The 17,385-nt window shown below is 44.1% G+C and overlaps 1 protein-coding gene across 4 annotated transcripts in view; it reads left to right on the forward strand.

Moving 5' to 3' along the window:
* The window catches only part of LOC124590462, a 625,141-nt gene that overhangs the window by 292,468 nt on the left and 315,288 nt on the right, over positions 1 to 17,385 (forward strand). For 2 of the 4 annotated variants that reach the window (XM_047131650.1, XM_047131651.1), the window contains exon 1: positions 11,593 to 12,274. The exons of the other annotated variants lie outside the window; for them this stretch is intronic. In XM_047131650.1, coding sequence (XP_046987606.1) covers positions 12,113 to 12,274 — 162 coding nt within the window. In that variant the 5' untranslated portion in view covers positions 11,593 to 12,112. Of the gene's footprint in view, positions 1 to 11,592; positions 12,275 to 17,385 lie in introns of those variants that run through there. 4 annotated transcript variants of the gene reach the window in all.

A 17,385-nucleotide genomic window follows, 5' to 3' on the forward strand; every position in this document is an offset into this window, starting at 1 on the left:
CGAGGCGTAAAGCTTTATGTCGTGCAGTCATCAAGGGTACACGACTGGGCATTTGGCTCCGAAAGCCCATATCGATGATGTTTCGTTGAATGATTCGCACGCTGACACTTGTTAATGGCCCAGTACTGACATCTGCAGCAATTTCCGGAAGGGCTGCACTTCCGTCATGTTGAACGATTGTCTTCAGCCGTCATTGGTCCCGTTCTTGAAGTATCTTTTTCCGCCCGCGGCGATGTCGGAAATTTGATGTTTTAACGGATTCCTGATATTCACGGTACACTCGTGAAATGGTCGTACGGGAAAACCCCCACTTCATAGCTACTCGGAGATGCCGTGTTGCATCGCTCGTGCGCCGGCTGTAACACCACGTTCAAACTCACATAAATCTTGATAACCTGCCATTGTAGCAGCAGAAACCGATCGCACAATTGCGCCAGAGGCGTTGCCGACCGCAGCGCCGTATTCTGTGTGTGTGTGTGTGTGTGTGTGTGTGTGTGTGTGTGTGTGTGTGTGTGTTTGTGTTTGTGTGTGAGTGAACTAAAGTTCCTTTAAGGCCTTGTTCCTCTTTTATGGAAGAAAAAGTTCAACTTTCACCGCCGCAAAGTAATTCGTCAGTGATCTGAATTTTTTTTTTTCCTCGGTTGTTGTCGGAGCGTTTTGTCACCCATCGATCCGCTAAGCACATGTTCTTCAGCTGCAGGAGTAGGCCGTCTCCTTAGTTCACACTTTTAAGATCTGCCTTTCCGCATTTGCATTAGGGAGAGTTGTTCTTCCGAGTCGGTGCAGACACTTTTTGTAGGGTACTGGTTAAAATTCAGGCGTCTCCCTATCGCCAAGAACCTCTTTGGGATGGTTTGTTCGGTTTATCACTGTGTGGCCGCGACGCACGGACTTACCTCACTCTTTGATCACCCTCTAGAGGTCATAATAAAGTCTGTTCCGGACTTTGTCGGACTGCTTCCTTCTTTTGCTAACCTGTCTTCCAGTTCGTTGCCCCGGAGGCCCATTGGCCTTTTACCCAAATAAATTTAATTTCGGCATTGTCCTGTTGTGTAATATCCCCGTGCTGCTTTATTTCGAACACTAGGTGTTTTTTTGCGTTGCTGGCCATGACGGGAGCACCACTGCCTTTGGTATTGTACCGGCAGTGGTTGATACACCTAGGCTGGGAGGAGCTGCCTGACACCGCCTCATTCGACGTAACTCCGAAGCCGAGTTCTGCGGTAACGGGACGGGACGGGCAGAGAGGCATGCATATGCAAACCCCACAGCGTTAGCCGCTGTATGGAGGGCGTTGCATACTGGAGAGCGGGCTAGCGAGTCAAACGTCTGCGCCCCCGTTCGTCACACATGCATATTTCATGCCGGTTATTTGAGATCCTACTCGCTGCGCCGGAACTGGAACTTTTGGACGAGGGTGGTGACTACGCATATTGTCGGCTATTTCGTTGTCCCGTTTTTTGATATTGTCTCCCAGTGACGCTGAGACGTAATAGCGTGATGGGATACCCCCACTTGCTATAATCTTACCCCTAAAATAGATATTTTTTTAAAAAAATTACGTACATAATGCATATACCATAGCTACATGAAATGGCTAAATTATTATCCATGCAACATTTCTGAGTCATGGACTGTGCGGCTGATCCCGGCGGAGGTTCGAGTCCTCCTTCGGGCATGGGTGTGTGTGTTTGTCCTTAGGATAATTTAGGTTAAGTAGTGTATAAGCTTAGGGACTGAGGATCTTAGCAGTTAAGTCCCATAAGATTTAGAAAAAAAAATTCTCTGGGCTTAATTATTCACGGAATAATTTACAGTCCGCTGATAGTAATAAAATACTTCATTTAGAAACTATTTATTTAAAGAAATATCATAATTTACTATATCTGGAACAGCCATGAGCAGGTCAAAATTCAATCCTGATAAAAATTATTTTCTAGTGATATAGTTTATGTGAGAGATCTAATTCTCGTCTTTCAAACATCCGTTTTACCTTTTTTTTAAAAAAAATTGATGTTTTAAAAGTTACATTCAAAATTTTCATGTTCGTGAATGTAATGGTAAATATTCTTTCCTAAATTCAGTGTTAAAGTTTTGTAGCCGAACTGCTCAACAACACTTGTCAGCAGCTGAGGGTTTCGATTAAATATCATTTATCTGTCAGTTTTGTTAATTATTCCAAATGACTCTCTCGAAAATTCTTGACTAAGTTCGGCAATCATCGTACACATTAAAACTTAATTCTCATAAAGTAATATCTCATGATTTCTCATTTACTAATCGTACAGACTTCTACTGAACAAATTTCTTTTATGGCCTATTTTGTCTTTTATATTTCGTGTTTTCTGTTACTATCCAAATGTAATAATCCAGCATTTTATTACTGTGTAATTTCTGTAACAGGCGCATCTATAAATAGGCGTCATGCGTAAAGCAGCAACCAGTCCTTTGCCCGGTAACTGAAAAACAGACTTCCTTGTCTGTCAGTTTGTGCTCTCTATTTAAAATGTGAACATACATGTCAACCATCGCCAGTCGTGGACTTCTTTAAGCTTCTACTAATTGGTGTAGCTCACTGATCTTATTAAAATATTGAGGCTGCAATATTTTAGAAAGGTGATCACCGAAACTGAACTTACTGCCAATAAATGTGAAGAGAACGAAAATTAATTTCCGCAGACTTGTTTACATTATTTAACAACTCTTCAACACATCCAATAATCGTAGGACAAAGACTGGAGAAGAAATTATATGAGACTTAAGAGGTAAAAACCAGGTCGGTATGGGCTACAGCACGTGCAATTTCGTCTCTCTGCAAGTAGACGTTGTTTCTCAGAAGAAAAGGAGCTGTATTCGGTATCTGGTTCCGTTCAAATTGGAGTCAACGCAATGTATAGAACACTAGTCATGTTCTGTTTCAGTGGCTGAGATGTTTATACACCTGCGCTTGGCTCGGCTTGTCACCATATGGTGTGCGATGTTGTTCTAATACCAATGTTTCCTCATTTGCGAAACATTTGCGCGAAGGAGGACTGTTGGATACGTCTGAGTGAAAAATACGGTTGGGCCTTACGCTAATGCGTCTGACACTCAGAGTCTTAGGCCAGTGGATTGACGTAGAAGATAAAAGTGTAGCTCGTATTGCTCTCGTGCAGGAAAAAGTAACTTCGTTCCCGCGAGTCAGTGCCGCTCCGCCCGCTTGCGTGATTAATGATCTTTTTTTCGTTTTCGTTCTCGCGTCTTACCTTTAAGTGGACGTGGAGTGGAATTTTACCACGGAACTGGCCTTCCAATTGCTTTGCCCTTAAAAACATCAGTGTTTGTCGCGTTTCATCCTGCTAACACTGTTGCCAAATTGGGAAATTACTCCAGTGTAGAAACATTCTGGGCATAATTTGGCTGCCTTCGTAATGTCCGACGCTGCCGTGACGAACAGGGCGTGGCAGAGCAGGTCTTCGGTCATTCTGGGCCCACCGCTGTGCCTTCTGACTCATCGCCTTCCATACGCAAGGTCAGCGTGCCGCGTTCCTAGACACGCCACGGCTTGGTGACCTCAGAGTGCGCCCGATGCATAACGTCGTACGCCGGCAATGGCGCAGAAAAAATCGTGATGTGGCTGTACATTAGCCTAGGAAACTAGGATTAGTCAGCTCCGGCAATTAACATCCCCCGGAAGTGTAAGACTTGCGTTCGAGTCACTAACTGTGTGATTCACCAGAGCAACTCATTTGTAACATCCAGTCCTGCAGGGTGGTTGGACGAGCTTCGTACACAAAGTCCAAATCACAGCCGGCTGGTTGGAGTGCGACAGTTCAGAAATATTCAGTGACTGGATGGAAGCAGTACTATGCGCAGTGGAAAGAAGGCATCGCCAGCTCTACACAAACAGTTTGTGCTTGAAGATGGTGACGGCCAGAGATCACGTGTTAAGGTAGTGTCTCATTCAAAAAACTGCACGTTATACGTAGTGAATCAGGCAAGCAAGCTTTTCTTATCAAGTTTTCATTAGCATAAGGCAGTTAGCAACGTAACTCGCTTTTCTTACTATATTGTCAAAAACGTAGCGGAGTCCTGTAAATCAACTGTTATGTTTTCTGACACTGCACGTCCGTTCCAGTGACCTTGCCCCCTCGCGTTTCGTAACTTTCACACTCCAAAACAAGCCGTGAATTTAAAGTTTGCACGCAAGTAAATTATCATTACGTGGCATTTTAGCTACTGTATTTAACAAAAAAGTAATCTGCAATATTCAGTTAAGATCATTTAGTAGTGTAGTTAAATATTCAGTATGTTAAGTATACTAACACTATCGTTTCAGATTCTAACATTTAGTGAAATCACAGTTTCCCAATTAATCAGTTCTTCTTAAAATAGCAGATATAAGAAGTAAATTTTTATAATATTAATGTAAGTTAGTTGGAATCAACGATGTTGTTGTTGTTGTGGTCTTCAGTCCTGAGACTGGTTTGATGCAGCTCTCCATGCTACTCTATCCTGTGCAAGCTTCTTCTTCTCCCAGTACCTACCGCAACCCACATCCCTCTGAATCTGCTTAGTGTATTGATCTCTTGGTCTCCCTCTACGATTTTTACCCTCCACGCTGCCCTCCAATGCTAAATTTGTGATCCCTTGATGCCTCAAAACATGTCCTACCAACCGATCCCTTCTTCTAGTCAAGTTGTGCCACAAACTTCTCTTCTCCCCAATCCTATTCAATGCCTCCTCATTAGTTACGTGATCTACCCACCTTATCTTCAGCATTCTTCTGTAGCACCACATTTCGAAAGCTTCTATTCTCTTCTTGTCCAAACTGGTTATCGTCCATGTTTCACTTCCATACATGGCTACACTCCATACAAATACTTTCAGAAACGACTTCCTGACACTTAAATCTATACTCGATGTTAACAAATTTCTCTTCTTCAGAAACGATTTCCTTGCCATTGCCAGTCTACATTTTATATCCTCTCTACTTCGACCATCATCAGTTATTTTACTCCCTAAATAGCAAAACTCCTTTACTACTTTAAGTGTCTCATTTCCTAATCTAATTCCCTCAGCATCACCCGATTTAATTTGACTACATTCCATTATCCTCGTTTTGCTTTTGTTGATGTTCATCTTATATCCTCCTTTCAAGACACTGTCCATTCCGTTCAACTGCTATTCCAAGTCCTTTGCTGTCTCTGACAGAATTACAATGTCATCGGCGAACCTCAAAGTTTTTATTTCTTCTCCATGGATTTTTATACCTACTCCGAATTTTTCTTTTGTTTCCTTTACTGCTTGCTCAATATACAGATTGAATAACATCGCCGGCCGAAGTGGCCACGCGGTTCTGGCGCTGCAGTCTGGAGCCGCGAGACCGCTACGGTCGCAGGTTCGAATCCTGCCTCGGGCATGGATGTGTGTGATGTCCTTAGGTTAGTTAGGTTTAACTAGTTCTAAGTTCTAGGGGACTAATGACCTCAGCAGTTGAGTCCCATAGTGCTCAGAGCCATTTGAACCATTTGAATAACATCGGGGAGAGGCTACAACCCTGTCTCACTCCTTTCCCAACCACTGCTTCCCTTTCATGCCCCTCGACTCTTATAACTGCCATCTGGTTTCGTACAAATTGTAAATAGCGTTTCGCTCCCTGTATTTTACCCCTGCCACCTTCAGAATTTGAAAGAGAGTATTCCAGTTAACGTTGTCAAAAGCTTTCTCTAAGTCTACAAATGCTAGAAACGTAGGTTTGCCTTTTCTTAATCTTTCTTCTTAGATAAGTCGTAAGGTTAGTATTGCCTCACGTGTTCCAACATTTCTACGGAATCCAAACTGATCTAACCAGTTTTTCCATTCGTCTGTAAAGAATTCGTGTTAGTATTTTGCAGCTGTGACTTATTAAACTGATAGTTCGGTAATTTTCACATCTGTCAACACCTGCTTTCTTTGGGATTGGAATTATTATATTCTTCTTGAAGTCTGTGGGTATTTCGCCTGTCTCATACATCTTGCTCACAAGATGGTAGAGTTTTGTCATGACTGGCTCTCCCAAGGCCATCAGTAGTTCTAGTGGAATGTTGTCTACTCCCGGGGCCTTGTTTTGACTCAGGTCTTTCAGTGCTCTGTCAAACTCTTCACGCAGTATCTTATATCCAATTTCATCTTCATCTACATCCTCTTCCATTTCCATAATATTGTCCTCAAGTACATCGCCCTTGTATAAACCCTCTATATACTCCTTCCACCTTTCTGCCTTCCCTTCTTTGCTTAGAACTGGGTTGCCATCTGAGCTCTTGATATTCATACAAGTGGTTCTCTTCTCTCCAAAGGTCTCTTTAATTTTCCTGTAGGCAGTATCTATCTTACCCCTAGTGAGACAAGCCTCTACATCCTTACATTTGTCCTCTAGCCATCCCTGCTTAGCCATTTTGCACTTCCTGTCGATCTCATTTTTGAGACGTTTGTATTCCTTTTTGCCTGCTGCATTTACTGCATTTTTATATTTTCTCCTTTCATCAATTAAAGTCAATATTTCTTCTGTTACCCAAGGATTTCTATTAGCCCTCGTCTTTTTACCTACTTGATCCTCTGCTGCCTTCACTACTTCATCCCTCAGAGCTACCCATTCTTCTTCTACTGTATTTCTTTCCCCCATTCCTGTCAATTGTTCCCTTTTGCTCTCCCTGAAACTCTCTACAACCTCTGGTTCTTTCAGTTTATCCAGGTCCCATCTCCTTAAATTCCCGCCTTTTTGCAGTTTCTTCAGTTTCAATCTGCAGTTCATAACCAATAGATTGTGGTCAGAATCCACATCTGCCCCTGGAAATGTCTTACAATTTAAAACCTTGTACCTAAATCTCTGTCTTACTATTATGTAATCTATCTGATACCTTTTAGTATCTCCAGGATTCTTCCAGGTATACAACCTTCTTTCATGATTCTTGAACCAAGTGTTAGCTATGATTAAGTTATGCTCTGTGCAAAATTCTACAAGGCGGCTTTCTCTTTCATTTCTTCCCCCCAATCCATATTCACCTACTATGTTTCCTTCTCTGCCTTTTCCTACTGACAAATTCCAGTCACCCATGACTATTAAATTTTCGTCTCCCTTCACTACCTGAATAATTTCTTTTATCTCGTCATACATTTCATCTATTTCTTCATCATCTGCAGAGCTAGTTGGCATATAAACTTGTACTACTGTAGTAGGCATGGGCTTTGTGTCTATCTTGGCCACAATAATGTGTTCACTATGCTGTTTGTAGTAGCTAACCCGCACTCCTATTTTTTATTCATTGTTAAACCTACTCCTGCATTACCCCTATTTGATTTTGTATTTATAACCCTGTAATCACCTGACCAAAAGTCTTGTTCCTCCTGCCACCGAACTTCACTAATTCCCACTATATCTAACTTTAACCTATCCATTTCCCTTTTCAAATTTTCTAACCTACCTGCCCGATTAAGGGATCTGACATTCCACGCTCCGATCCGTAGAATGCCAGTTTTCTTTCTCCTGATAACGACGTCCTCTTGAGTAGTCCCCGCCCGGAGATCCGAATGGGGGACTATTTTACCTCCGGAATATTTTACCCAAGAGGACGCCATCATCATTTAATCATACAGTAAATCAACAGTAAATCAACGATATTGTTGCAAAAAATGTAAGTTCAAACGCGGTCAGTTATGACTTTTAACTCCTCATATAATTTTAAATACCAGAGTACTTCAAAGTTCTTACCTTACAGCAGATCAGCAGATGTAATTTGTGGCGACGAACATGAAAACATTTTCTTCGCGTCTCTGTTAATGGAGACGAATATGGCTCACCATGACGGCGTACCGAGCATGGTGGCGCAGTGGTTAGCACACTGGACTCGCATTCGGGAGGACGATGGTTCAATCCCGTGTCCGGCCATCCTGATTTAGGCTTTCCGTGATTTCCCCAAATCGCTCCATGCAAATGCCGGGATGGTTCCTTTGAAAGGGCACGGCCGATTTCCTTCCCCGTCCTTTTTCAAATCCGATGAGACCGATGACCTCGCTGTTTGGTTTCCTCCCCCAAACAGCCTAACCATGACGGCGTCGAGAGAGATCGTTCTTTAGTTACTTCGTCAAAATTTAAGTTCGGAAAATCTTGCATCCGCGACAAACACTTTACTGAGAAGACTCACAATTGACAATTATTAGCACAGCATTTAATTGACCTCCTTAGCAAAGTTTCGCCGTATTATGATGAACATTTTTAACTCGGAGCTCCAGAACATTAACTTCGCTACTGAACTGCCTACAAGCGAGTCTCCGTCTCATGAGTTACGAAATATTCGCAGTAAGGTTCCACAGTAATCCAGAAAATATTTGTTTTATTATAAATCCGGGCCACGAACCACGCAGTGATACAAATTATGAAGTATACTGGATTTACTCAGCTCTGAAGATGTTCATTGTTGATACCGGTTGCCTTTTAATTTCTGTAACTTTAAAAATCGGGCTTCACGAAGAATGTTATAATTCTAATTCCAAAGAAATCACGTGCTGACCGGTGGAAACATTTGTTTGGGATGTGGCCTTGTATGGAAGTGCAGCATGGACGATAAACAGTTCAGACAAGAAGAGAATAAATTTATTCCAATACAGTTGTGTCGCAGTGGTACAGCAACCTTCTAATATTAAAAAATCTGTCCCAGGTGGCACAGTACACTGTATTAGTTCAAAAATGACGCATTGCGCCTGGCTAGTGCATCATCAAGTTACCTTCTCCGTGTAAAACGCGCTGCTCTCGAAGTAATAAAAAACATTATGCAACCTGGGACTGATTTTCAATATACAGAGAGACTACGAATAAGGCTGAAATACAGTAAGCAGGTCCAAATGGCTGTAGGATGCGGTCGTTATACAGAGATGAAGAGGCTTTCACAGGTTAGAGAAGTATGAAGAGCTGCATCAAAGCAGTTCTCGGGCTGAAGACAACCTACCATCAAACACTGAACCTGTAACTTTCTCCAAAGAAACATGTGAGTCGCACTTTACTGGGCCAGCATTTGTTAACGCAAGTATTGTATGACATGAGCGTAATCGGCGATACATTGAGTGTCTTCCCTTGTAAGATTCGGACGGCGGCCGATAAGGGAATTTCGCTCGACGACAGGGAACCTCCGACGTCGACATGAAATGAACATACAGATATTAATCTGATGGAATTACATTTTCCTTGAGACATACGAGTCTAACTTTATCTTCGATAAGGATAGAAGCTGAAATAATACACTAAACTTTTATCGACGATAAAGTTGAGACTCTCGTCTTCAGGAAAACGTAATTCCATCAAATCACGCTTGGGGTACAGGCGGGATATCTTCATTACGTACAAAGCTGGGGTGCTATTCTGTTGCCGGAGGGCCTCTGCGGTACTAACGATCTGTGTTTGTTGTGGTCTTCAATCCGAGGACTGAATTGATGCAGCTCTCCATGTTGCTCTGTCCTGTACAAGCCTCTTCACCTCCGAGTAAGTACTGCAACCTACGGCCTTCTGAATTTGCTTACAGTATTCATGTCTTGGTCTCCCTCTACGATTTTTACTCCCGCCCCCCCTTCCTCCCCCCCTCCCCCGCGCGCGCTCACACACACACACACACACACACACACACACACACACACACACACACACACATATATATATATATATATATATATATATATCTCGGGTGATCAAAAAGTCAGTATAAATTTGAAAATTTAATAAACCACGGAATAATGTAGATAGAGAGCTAAAAATTGACACGCGCTTGGAATTACATGGTTTTAGTATAACTAAAAAAAGTATTGCTAGACGCGTGAAAGGTCTCTTGCGCGCGTCGTTTGGTGGTGATCGTGTGCTCAGCCGCCACTTCCGTCATGCTTGGCCTCCCAGGTCTCCAGACCTCAGTCCGTGCGATTATTGGCTTTGGTGTTACCTGAAGTCGCAAGTGTATCGTGATCGACCGACATCTCTAGGGATGCTGAAAGACAACATCCCACGCCAGTGCCTCACCATAACTCCGGACATGCTTTAAACTGCTGTTCACAACATTATTCCTCGACTACAGCTATTGTTGAGGAATAATGGTGGACATATTGAGCATTTCCTGTAAAGAACATCATCTTTGCTCTGTCTTACTTTATTACGCTAATTATTGCTATTCTGATCAGATGAAGCGCCATCTGTCGGACATTTTTTGAACTTTTGTATTTTTTTTGGTTCTAATAAAACCCCATGTCATTCCAAGCATGTGTGTCAATTTTTACCTCTCTATCTACATTATTCCGAGATTTATTCAGTTTTCAAATTTATACTGACTTTTTGATCATCCGTTATATATATTATTTCTTCATAAACGCGTTCCTTGCCATTGCCAGTGTACATTGTATATCCTCTGTACTTCGGCCATAGTTACTTCCCTCTTCTAATAGCAACGCATCTATTACTTTGTCTCATTTCCTAATTCCCTCAGCATCACCTGATTTAATTCGATTACGTTCTATTATTCCTGTTTTGCCTTTGTTGTTACGCGTCTTATATCATCCTATCAAGACACTATCTATTCCCTTCAGCTGCGCTTTCAAGTCCTTTGCTGTCTCTAACAGAATTACAGTATCATTGGCAAACCTCAAAGTTTTTATTTTTCTCTCTGAACTGTGCTGTATCAACCCCGTTAAGAACTGCAAAGTTTTAGAAAATTTAATTCGTTGCTTCAGCTTTTATTCTTATTGAAGGCTTCGATATTAGGAAGTGGGCAAAAAGGGGCAGGTCGGGTTGACGGAGGAGATAGAGGATCCAAAGAAGAGCGGCGCGTTTCGTCACAGGGTTATTTGTTAAGCGCGATAGCGTTACGGAGATGTTTAGCAAACTCAAGTGGCAGACTCCGCAAGAGAGGCGCTCTGCATCGCGGTGTAGCTTGCTGCCCAGGTTACGAGAGGGTGCGTTTCTGGATGAGGTATCGAATATATTGCTTCCCCCTACTTATACCTCCCGAGGAGATCACGAATGTAAAATTAGAGAGATTCGAGCGCGCACGGACGCTTTCCGGCAGTCGTTCTTCCCGCGAACCATACGTGACTGGAACAGGAAAGGGAGGTAATGACAGTGGCACGTAAAGTGCCCTCCGCCACACACTGTTGGGTGGCTTGCGGAGTATAAATGTAGATGTAGATGAAGGGGCGACGTGGGCCAGGTCCAGGCCGTCACAGGAGCGGTGACAGCGTCGCGGCCACAGACGCCCACCGGCTAGGCGGTGCGGCAGCGGGGGAGTAGTGTTTGGCGGAAGCCGCGAGAGCTGTAGGCAGATTGCGGGGGCGCGGCCGGCCGCCAGGTGGCGCAACCATCTGCGGAGTGGGAGGCGGCGGCGGCGGCGCCTCCTCTGGTTTCGCCGGAAAAGTCGTGAGTAACGCTGACGTCAGCCAGTGGCTGGGCGTCGCGGCGGCGGCCGCTCCGGCTGGCATTGTGCGCGCCGCTTGGCTGTCCGGTCACACGCGCCCGCCATCGGGATGCGAGCCACGCCACGTTCTGTCGCCGTCGCCGCCGTCGCCTCGGGGAGGGACCCTGCCGCCGCAGTTAGTTGCCAGACGCCGCGACCGACGCACACCTCCGGCGCGTCTTCCGTGAGCCCTGCCCGTGCGGCACCGCTATCTAGAAAGTGAAGTGAGCCTCTCCGGCCGGTGTATCGCTGCCACTCCCCTCAGCACTTAGCCGGCAGCTATCGGGCGCGAGAGAGAGAAAGCTGTTTAGCGAGTGCGGCCCGGCCCCGAGCGGAGCAAACATTTTCTCTGCCCGCATCCGAACGCAGTGCGGCTGAAATTCTCCGCCGTGTCGCGAGCGCCTCTTCGTTACCTCAGCGGCCGGAGCGTTTTGAGCGTCGAGTGTTGTTGCCGCAACAGGGAAGCGAGTTCGCCTCTCCGGAGTGTCTTCGGCGCGCAAGTAATTTGTCGTCGCTTGTGCCAACAGAGGCGTGGTTCGGTTTGTCCCCGGAGTGTTTTGTGTGTGCTAGCGGTGCCCACGCGGTGCGTGCCTCGCATACGATATACGCTCGTGGGGCGGTGCGTGTAATGTTGCCCGTGTGGCGGTGTTGAGGCAGAGCGCGCCGCGACCATGCCTGTCGTGTGGGTCTACATGAACGGCCACATCACGGCGCGGGTGGATGGAGGCTGCGACGAGGCGGACGAGTGCCCGCTGGCTGAAGACCCCTCGCGCTACCTGCAGCCGCTGCCCAAGCCGCCCCTGGCCAGGGCTCGTGGACACGCCCACCGCAAGGTGAGTACCAGTCACTCGAAACCGTATACAGTTCAAGAATAGGTCGCACGTCATCTTTGTATGCGTCTACTTCACGTGTATGTTCTACGTGCATAAGGCACCGTGGTCTCAATGTGTAGCGTATCTTTTACCAACAGCCTAGATATGCCAGCCCTGTTCGGTGATCTAGTCGCCTCGGCCAGTTTCTGGCGGCAGGACGAAGCCGGTTTTTGTTTGACCTGAAGGAGGAAACCGATCTGTTGACACACCGCGGATTCAGAAAACGCCGTTCTTGTGCAAAACAAGTGGCTATTTATTCTCGTGAAGTAATGAGTGCGCCGGCCGCGGTGGCCGAGCGGTTCTAGGCGCTTCAGTCCAGAACCGCGCGACTGATTCGGTCGCAGGTTCGAATCCTGCCTCGGGCACGGATGTGTGTGATGTCCTGGTAGGTTTAAGTAATTCTAAGTTCTAGGGGACTGATGACCTCAGATGTTAAGTCCCATAGTGCTCAGAGCCATTTGGACCATTTTTGAAGTAATGAGTGCTACCAACAGGGTGTATCAAATAGATACCACATTTCTAGATTTCGAGAAGGCTTTTAACACCATTCCTCGAAAGCGGCCTATGAAGTATCTTCTGTGTTTTTCGGCTGGATTTGTGATCTTCTGTGAGAAAAATCACAGTTCGCAGTAACTGACGGGAAGTCGACTAAAACGGAAGGAATATCTGGCGCCCTCTGGGGTAGTGTTATAGGCGCTCTGCTGTTCCTAGTCTATATAAACGATTTGGGAGACAACCTGAGCAGCCCTAAAGATTGTTTGCAGATGATGCTGTTCAAAATGGTTCAAATGGCTCTGAGCACTATGGGACTTCTGAGGTCATCAGTCCCCTAGAACTTAGAGCAACTTAAACCTAACTAACCTAACGTCGTCACACACATCCATGCCCGAGGCAAGATTCGAACCAGCGACCGTAGCAGTCGCGCGGTTCCGGACTGAAGTGCCTAGAACCGCTCGGCCACCGCGGCCGACTGATGATGCTGTCATTTCCCGTCTAGTCAAATCACCAGAAGATCAAATTAGTTGCAAAATGATGTAGATAAGTTCCTGTACAACGCGAAAAGTGACAATTGACTTTAAATAATGAGATGTGAGAGGTCATCCACATGAGTACTAAACGGTGAAACGTAAATTTCGGTTACACGATGCAGCACACATCCATAGACTGTCAGTTCAACTAAATACCTAGTGGTAACTATAATGAACAACTTAAATTGGAACGATAACCTAGATAATACTGTGGGGCATTCGACCCAAGAGTGCCTTTTATTGACTGAAGACTTAGAAGATGCAGAAAATGCAGGAAGGAGACTACCTGTACTACGCCTCTCCGTCCTCTGCTGGAGTATTGTTGTACGCTATGGCATCCTTAACACTTAAGAGACAGGATTGAAGGAAGACACCAAAAACGTTCAGAGGAGGGTACCTCGTTTTCTACTATCGCGAAATAGGGGTGTGTGTGTCACAGATATGATACGCGAGTTCGGTTGCAGTCATTAAAACAAAGGCGTTTCTCGCTGACACGATACGTTTTCACGAAATTTCAGTCTTAAACGTTCTCCCATTTCGTCGGTGCACACCTACATAGGAAGAAATAACCATCGCAATCAAATAGGAGAAATGAAAAATTGCATTGCTGGGGAGTGGAACGGTAGAGGAATAGCGTGAAAGTGGTTCGATGAACCATTTGCCAAACACGTAAGTGTGCAGAGTAATCATTTCGACGTAGTTGTATAGGAGGACTGGATTTTTCCTTGTCATAAATGGGTGCCATTTGCAGTCGAGTAGGCTGGCTTACAAGCTTACGGAGAGTAATTGTCCCATGACGCCCTTTGCTGAAGTGCTTAATGTCCAGCCAGGAGGTAGCATCTTACAGAAACTATGTAAGTAGCAGCAGTGAATGGCTACTGACAGTGCTTACATTCTGCTTCTAACTCGGATTAGCTGCATGGCCTACAAGTTAAACAATTTTGTGTAGTGTTTGGGAGCTCCCGAAATCGAAGAGTGGCCGGGAGCCCTCGAGGAATTGGACATCCTTCAGGATCAACGGAGTTACTTTCCTAGCACTCGAAAGTGTGCACAGATGATCAGTTGTGTTTAGGTACTTTTTTGTTGTTCTCTGCGAATTTTACGCAATAATAAATGTAGAAACGCTCAGAGCAGACGGTGGAGACATTAGCTAGCTGGAGGTGTTGTTGGATAAGGATGACAGGCTCGACTACAGTTCACTGATACCAATAAGTATCGTTTCTGTGCAAATTTGAGCGTGCTATTTTTGAGTTATTTTAAAATGTGTTTTCTCGTTTTGTTGTTACGGTGATTATCAACGGCAGTCACTAGTAATCATTTGTCTCGCATGCCGAACACCGGTAAGAGGGTGCGGATGCTGGCTGCGACCCCGCGAGTGTCATTTCGTGAAACGGCACAGAAGCAACTTTGGGAACACAGAAAAGGAATGTTTCAATTCCACCACTTGTGTAGAGTATCACCCCTGCTATCACGAGCGGTTGTCGGCACCAAAATTGTGCAGTTCCGAGTGCAATCTGCTATGCTGCTCGTCGCCTGCCGCAAAAGTGTGATCATCATGAGTAGTCCTCCTATATCAAAATCTATCGGCAAACCACTCTGAAGTGCGTAGCAGACGTTATTTGCCGTTGTACCGTTATCAAGGCTTCTTCCTGTCGCATTCACGTATGGAGACGGGAAGAATGATTGCTTAAACGGTTCTGGCAGTCTTGTAATTAGTCTAATCTTGTAGTCTGATCCCTACTGGAACGATACGTAATGTCTTATGCTGTACCGGTAGTCCCTGATTCATCACTTCAGGCTGATTCTTCAAACAGTAAGTAGGCTACCTTCAAACGTTTACTGCTTCAGTTTTTTCAGCATCTGTATGACACACTAACACAGGCCAAACAAGCTTGTGACCATTCATGCTGTATACGTTCAGCGTCCTCTGTTACTCCTATTTGGTGTAGGTCCCACACACGTAAACAGTATTTTAGGACGAGTCGCACGAATGTTTTGTAAGGAGTCTCCTTTCCAAACTGAGTGCACTTCCCGTTGACGTTGTAGTCATTTTGTACTACGTTGTTTCCGTTTTGCGAAGTTCACAGTTTCACACTTATGAACATGTAAAGCAAACTCCCAATCTTTTGCACCACTTTGATATCCTATCAAAATCCGACTGAATATCTGTGCATCTTTCCTCAGACACTGTTTCATTATCGATAATCTGTGATCTGCAAAAAGTCTGAAGTTACTATTAATATTCTCTGGAAGGTCATTAATGAAAAACGTGAACAGAAGGGGCCCCATCACACTTCCCTGGGGCACACCAGTAGTTACTAGACCAACGATAACATGCTGCTTTCTTCATACCAAGAATTTCTCAGTACAGGCACAAATTTCGTTTGGTATGTTATACGGTCATAGTTTCGATAATAAGAGTAGGTGTAGCACTGGGTCAGAAGGTTTTAAGAAATCAAGAAAGAATGCATTTACTTGACTGCCTTGATCCATGTCTTTCTCAATGTCATGTGATTGAAGTACATGTTCGATGTTTCCCTTCTTTAAAAAAAAACCCAAAAAACAGTAACAGTACTACGCATCAAGATCACACTGTTTGTAGGAAACTGACTTGAAACAGTCATGTTGAAATTAAACTTTCTGCTGACAAATACTTTTCCTTTCTTGCTCCTTTCAGCGCTACTATATAATATTTTCTTCGGCAATTTCAATTATAATGCAATCCGTTGGGTTGAGTTGTTTGATCGCTGTGGACATACAATTTTATCATGTTGTGTCCGATACGTATGAGCGTAGTTCAAAATTACCGAATAAATCCTGAAGAAATAAGCTCTCCAGTAACCGATCTTGTGACATAGATCTAGTGTGAAGTCAAGAAACAGTGTTACGGAAAAAGAACGCCCCTGATATCACATTGCTGTCAGACTATGAAACGTTTCTGCAGGAAGTAATGAGTCGTTACGTGATATAAAAAAAATCGAGTTAGCTATGAAGTAATTAAGCATGAAATTACGCGTCAACCGATGAGAGAAAGGTGAATATCTGAATTGAGGAAATAATAATGTGTGTTAATTGCGCATCCCAAGCATCATAATCACAAAGCGCCAGTTGATGTAGCGCAAAAATTTAAGTTGCGGTAGCAAAATGGTATGGTGGGGAAAAAATAATGTTGATTGGTAGTAAGTATTTTTCTCGGAATGGAAGGAATGGAGGAGGAAAATGAACAATTAACCCCAAATTCATTACTCAGAAAATGAAAAATATTTCGTTAATTGAAACGTAATTGTCCTCTTGTAATGATTAAAGAAAAACATTGCGTTATGGTGGTACGAAAGGCCTCAAAATGGCAATATACACGACAGGGAAAGAGCAGAGGTGTATCTGGAAAATAAAGAAGCAGATTTCGGAAGAACGCTGGGCAACTCATACATTGTTTCGAGACTGGCTAAAAATCAAGTAAAGCCTATGCTTCGATAAGATTTAGGGTCCCACCTGAAGATCCGGCTGCAACCTCGAGAAGACTATCACATCACCTACTTTCCTCAAAAGAAATCGTTCGCTAACGCTATATTGGTTGATTGAGGTTTTGAAACGCATCACTCGGTACAAGTGATGCTGTTTTTTTTTCTTGTTTTTTTTTCTTTAAAAAAAATACGCGTTTGGTGCTGGTAGAAACAATACTTCTCGCCAGTATCACGTGTACCGTCGTACAGTCAACCCCCTACGCGGAAGTAATGAGGTCACATCTGCTGCAGTTGCATAAGAATGGAAACTCGCCGTAGAGATCGTAATAAAACATTGTGATTGTTGCTGTTAATTATCAGCTTTCCTATGCAATATATTACTTTCAGTTAAAGGTCACTCTTCAGTAATTATTAGTTTACTGCAAAATAAGATTCTAAAGCGAATCACCAATCATGTATCATTTAGAAGTATTACAGCGGACAGAACCACCGCTAGTCTTCTATCATCAAATATTTTCACTGCACATGTGTGGATAAAATGTTTGTGTACAATATATTCACGAATGCAACATGCAACGAC

Source organism: Schistocerca americana, chromosome 2 (genome assembly GCF_021461395.2).
Source record: "Schistocerca americana isolate TAMUIC-IGC-003095 chromosome 2, iqSchAmer2.1, whole genome shotgun sequence".
Taxonomy (NCBI): Eukaryota; Metazoa; Arthropoda; class Insecta; order Orthoptera; family Acrididae; genus Schistocerca; species Schistocerca americana.